This window comes from Camelina sativa, chromosome 11 (assembly GCF_000633955.1).
Source record: "Camelina sativa cultivar DH55 chromosome 11, Cs, whole genome shotgun sequence".
In the NCBI taxonomy this organism is placed as follows: domain Eukaryota; kingdom Viridiplantae; phylum Streptophyta; class Magnoliopsida; order Brassicales; family Brassicaceae; genus Camelina; species Camelina sativa.
Window position 1 is genome coordinate 39,333,603 of NC_025695.1, and position 5,950 is coordinate 39,339,552.

General features: G+C 34.2%; 1 protein-coding gene and 1 pseudogene across 3 annotated transcripts in view; both read left to right on the forward strand.

Annotated features, from left to right (window-relative positions):
* Positions 1 to 758, forward strand: part of LOC104725592 (putative polyol transporter 2) — a 2,643-nt gene extending 1,885 nt beyond the window's left edge. The window contains exon 4 of one of the 3 annotated variants that reach the window (XM_019232610.1): positions 54 to 758. In XM_019232610.1, the coding sequence (XP_019088155.1) occupies positions 54 to 440 (387 nt within the window). In that variant the 3' untranslated portion in view covers positions 441 to 758. Of the gene's footprint in view, positions 1 to 52 lie in introns of all 3 variants that reach the window. The other 2 variants (XM_019232611.1, XM_019232612.1) reach the window with 2 other exon arrangements.
* Positions 948 to 5,098, forward strand: LOC104728774 (annotated as a pseudogene).

Here is a 5,950-nt window from a genome sequence, read left to right on the forward strand (position 1 = left end):
CACTTGGAACTAGTCTCACAGTAATCAACAGGAACCCCGGACAAACTATCAAGTGGGCTATAGGGCTTAGCGTTACAACGGTGATGTCTTTTGTGGCAACATTCTCAATAGGCGCAGGCCCCGTGACGTGGGTTTACTGCTCAGAGATATTCCCCGTGAGGCTAAGAGCTCAAGGTGCAAGTTTGGGAGTGATGTTGAATAGACTTATGAGTGGTATTATCGGAATGACATTCCTGTCTCTTTCTAAGGGTCTCACAATTGGTGGTGCGTTTCTTCTCTTTGCCGGAGTTGCGGCCGCCGCATGGATCTTCTTCTTCACTTTCCTTCCGGAGACACGAGGTGTGGCTTTAGAAGAAATAGAGAGTCTCTTCGGAAGCTACAGTGCAAACAAAAAGAACAATGTTACGAGCAAGGGTAAAGAAGTTGTTGATGAACTATGAGAGTGAGAACTTTTTTGTTTCCATTTCATTATTTGGTCAATGGAACGTCAAAAGATTCTCGTAACTGAGTCTTCAAGGGGCGAGTGCGACTACAAAGAAGATTATAGCAGAGGATTTGACTTGTCATGTTTAATCGGACATTTTCGACAGCTTTAATAAGTTTTTTGTTTTTTTTTTTTTGCGAAAAAGAGTAAGAAACTCTTCATCTCTATTCTTTTATTAATTCTAATAGGTAGGTTTAATTAATTTGTTTGGACGAATTATTAAGGTACGTTTCAGTTATTTGCAAGTTTATATAACTCAAAAGTGTGTATATTGTGGGGCAAAACAATTTTCATGTAGTAGAATATTTCGATGGAGATCAACAATCCAATTTTTTAATATAAAACTTGGTTATCAAAATTAGCTATTAACTAGATCGTGACATGACAGTTGTATAGATAAGAAGTTAATATGTGTTAATTTTAAATGATTTTATGTTATGAAAATATATCAAATACATTTAAAATGGTAAATGAGTATGTAGTTAACTGTATAGATAAACAAAAATGGTATACTATATAATATATAAATAAAACATTTTGCCTATATGATAAAGACTTTGATTAATTTTATTGAGGCTTGTAGAATCCTGTTTAGTTGGTACATTGACTTATAGAAATGTAATTTCTAAACATTGGGTTTTTATTGGTTCATGAGCCTAATATATTTGATTATTAGAAAAAAGATAACCAAATATATATACTAAATTAATACTTACATATGAATTTGCATGGTTACATGCACCAGCAAGCATATGTTGTATATATCACCGATACAAAAACAACAATTCAGTCATACCATCTAGAGGAAAAGCTTTTCTTTTTCATGTCTACACGTACAACTGAATTAAGTGCCTACACAGAGTACTAACTGTTACATGTCTACATGTACAACTGAATTAAGTGCCTCACAAAGAATAGAATTAATAAAATGACATACATCAATATTCAATAAACATAATTTAAACTGTCAATGTTATAACCATCAATTTAGTCACTAATTTATGTATTGCGCGATAAAATTTGGTAAAAATTAAAAAGTTAACATAGAATGTGTAGACGAATTTTTATCAGTATGCTTGTATGATATTTAACTAGATTTTAATCTGTGTTACAATATTTTTTTAACCAAAAAAAATTAAATTTAAAAAAAAATTGTTTATTTTATTTAGTGTTTAAGACTGTATAATAGCATTTTGATTTTTAATCCTAATATACCGCAAACATGACGAGATCCTTATTTAGTTTTAATAATAATAATGTTACATTTTTATCGTATCGAATTTCTTATGATTATCATAAATTTAATTTTTTGTGTTTTTTTTAGATTTAGCCCGTCAAAAAAATATTCTATCATTATTATTTTTAAGATTTTTAGTGTTTTTAATTTATCATGTAAGTTTAATGTTTTTAAAATTTAACTCGTGAAAAAATTATATCTGTAAAAGTTACCATGCAGTATACTGCGGATATCCTTGTTAGATCATTTAGGCGCTATTAAAGATAAACTAAAGCACCAAAAGGTTCTTATCTTTATTGATGATGTGTTAGATCAAGTGGTTCTAGATACTTTAGTTGGTGAAATTGAGTGGTTTGGATGTGGCAGTAGAATTGTTGTAATTACAAAAGATAAGCATCTTCTAAGGGCCCATAATATCTTTCATATTTATGAGGTATGTCTCCCATCTCAAGAACTCTCTCTTGAAATGTTTTGTCGATCTGCTTTTAAGCAAAAATATCCACCAGATGGTTTCATGGAGGTTGCTTCTAAAATTGCTATGCATGCCGGTAACCTTCCTTTGGGTCTTAATGTTTTGGGTTCGTATTTACGGGGTATAGACAAAGAGGAGTGGAAGGATATGTTGCCAAGCCTTCGTAGTAGGCTGAACGGGAAAATCGAGAAAACACTAAGAGTCAGCTACGACGGGTTAAATAACGAAAAAGATGAAAAGATATTTCGTCATATTGTATGCCTCTTTGATGGTGCAAAACTCAATGATATCAAGCAGATGTTAGGAGATAGTGACTTGGATGTTACTGTAGGGCTAAAAACCCTTGTTGATAAGTCCCTCGTACATGTAAACCATGATACTGTGAAGATGCACACTTTACTACAAGAAATGGGAAAAGAAATTTTTTCGTGCACAGTCCAATGAGCCTGGAGAACGAGAATTCCTTGTTGATTGGAAGGATATATACAAAGTACTTAAATATAAAACTGTAAGTTATTTTTTTGTTTTTCATGTAGCTCACTCTTTTTTATCAAAAGCATGTTAAGTCACTTGTTGATAAGTCAATCTTTTTTTAATGGGATGATATATATAACAATGTCAGGGTACTGAAAAGGTTTTGGGCATATCATTGGATATTGATGAGACAGATGAATTGCATATACATGAGAGTGCGTTCAAAGGGATGCATAATCTATGTTTCATAACAATTTACATTAAAAAATGGGACTATAAGAAGGAAGTAAGATGGCACTTAGCGGAAGGCTTCGACTATTTCCCTCCGAAACTTAGACTATTGAGGTTGGACGGATACGCAATGAGATGTTTGCCTTCTAACTTCCGTCCTGAACACCTTGTTAAGCTTACAATGCGAAGAAGCAAGCTCGAGAAGCTTTGGGAAGGAGTTCATGTAAGTTTTTTTAAGAGCAATTATAGTCGGTATAATCAATTAGAATCCTTGTTTGACTTTATAAAAATGATAATCTTTTGACAACTAATGTGACATTTTTTTAAATATATTTCAGTCACTTACAGGACTCAAAGATATGAATTTGGATATATCTAGAAATTTGAAAGAACTCCCTGATCTTTCTATGGCCACTAATCTCGAGGAACTTTATCTTGGGTATTGCTCGAGTTTGGTAGAACTCCCTTCCTCTATTCAATATCTAAGAAAACTGAAGACTCTAGACATGTCATTTTGTGCAAATCTAAAGACTTTGCCTACCGGAATGAACCTCGAATCTCTCGATCGGCTTAATCTCATGGGATGCTCACGGTTGTGGAGTTTTCCTAACATATCAACCAGCATCTCAAAGCTCTATATGTGGGAAACAACAATACAAGACTTACCCTCAAACTTACATCTAAAAAATCTCACTGAACTTAATATGTGTGGGTTGAAGAGTCAAAAATTATGGAAAAGAGTGCAGGTATGTGCATGACCTAATGTTTGAAGAAGAAACATTATATAAAGAAATCTAATATAGTTAGGATCTCTAAATGTTTTTTTTTTTTTTTTTTTNGGTTCAGCCGCTTACACCCATGGGTGGAGCTACGGTAGAAGCATGTGGGTCAATTGACCCTGGTGAAATTTTAAATTTAGTTGAATTTTTAGGAAAAAAATCAAATTGACCCTGATAAAATAGCAGAATTGACCCCTATAAAAAAATTAATAACACAATTGACCTCTTAAATTATATTTTGATCTTGATGAATTGAATTCCTAGCTCCGCCACTGCTTACACCCCTCGTGACGATGCTAGCCTCTACTTCTTTGACGAGGCTATGGCTCTCCGATATCTCAAGTTTGGTGGAGCTTCCTTCATCTATTCAAAATCTTAGTAATCTCAAAGAGTTGAGTATTACAAAGTGCATAAATCTTGAGACTCTTCCCACTGGAATCAACCTTGAATCACTCGATATCCTCAAGTTTAGTGAATGCTCAAGACTGACAAGTTTCCCCAATATCTCAACCAACATCTCAACGCTTGATCTAGAAGGAACATCAATAGAAGAGGTTCCATGGTGGATCGAGAACTTCCATAAGCTTAAATATCTTATACTGGCATATTGCAATAAGCTAAAATATGTTTCCCTAAGGATCTTTAACTTGACACTTCTTGACACAGCTAAGTTCTTAGACTATGGAGCATTTATTGAAGATAGCTTTAATATTAGTCCAAGTGTGGCGACAAGCATTGACGACACTTCTCTCGTTCTAGATAATTGTTTTTCAATAGTCAAGCTCAATTTCATCAACTACTTCAATTTGGATCAAGAAGCTCTGATTCATCAAGAATCAGTGTTCAAACAGATGATCTTGATAGGTGAAGAAGTACCTTCATATTTCGTCCACCGTACAACTGGAACCTCTTTAATCATCCCTCTACTTCATCACATCTCTCCCTCTCAACCATCATTCAGATTCAGAGCTTGCGTCGTGATCGATTGCGGATCAGATCTCAGTATTAATAGTGGTCGTTACTCATTCTTCATCCAGGTACGTTGTCAGTTCATAGACATACGTGGGAACCACTTGGCTTGCGGTGATTTGCCATTGTCCATTACAACAGCTAAGTTGGGTAGTCATCTGGTTATATTTGAGTGTTGTTTCCCTCTAAACGAAGAAGACAATGTTCCCTTAGCTGAAGTTGATCACGTGGATATACAGTTTCATCTCATTGATTATTACTACTCTCAGCTCAAATTAAAAGGATGTGGTATACGACTCCCGGAGGACAGTGTTGTTGAAGCTGAATATAGTAACGAGTGTGGAGTGTCTGGAGACATCAATGTAGAGACAGAGAGAAGCAATAAGGGAAAACAAGGGCAAAAACTTAAAAAGAAGAGAAAAAAGAAGAACAAGAAGAAGAAAGGTTCTTAGTAAGCATAAGACTTGAGTTGAATACAAAATTACATATCATATTCATTCTGTATTATATATGATGATTGTTTCTGTAGATAACGTGAAGGGTAAACTCATAAAAAAAATGGGATGTTTATGTGCAAACTAAGATTAGCAGATTCTAATTGAAACCATAACTTATAAAAAAACTAGTAAGGAAGAAGGATAAACGTGCTAATCAAGTTGTACATATATATTTAGATTTCCTTTTTAGTTCGATATTGCCATATCTTAGATTATGTACCTTGTATATAAATAAACAGACCTTTAGGTCACATAATAAACAACACAAATCATTCATTCATCTCTTGTCAAAAACTGTGAAGACAAACAAAGTGAAGGAGAGCGTAAGGAATACTAAAAGGTGAAAAGCTTAAACACTCTCTCTCTCATACGCGGCTTCCACTCTGGCATCCACACCGTGGACTAATTTATCTGTTTCCCTATTATACCCCTGAAGCTAAACCCTCACAGCTCTAATAGAAAAGGGTAAAGATGGTATTTTAAGATAAGCCGACAACAAAAAGGAGATGACCGTTTGATAGATCCGCAAATCTCAGCCGTTTTCAAATCATTTATTCGGTAATTAATCACTAAAATCTTTAAAAAACTTCAACTTTTTCTTTTTGTTGTTTCCACTTCAAACGCTTGAATCCGATTCGCATGCCTATCGAATTCTAAAAAAACCTCCACTTGCATTTTTATTCCCAAAGAAAGAAAAAAAAACCCACTAACAGAGAGTGCTCTGATTCTTCTTCTCTAGTTGCGTTGAAGAACCCTAAAAACAGTAAAAAAAAGGTACCGTTTTTTATTTCTTTTTTGGGGGGGGGG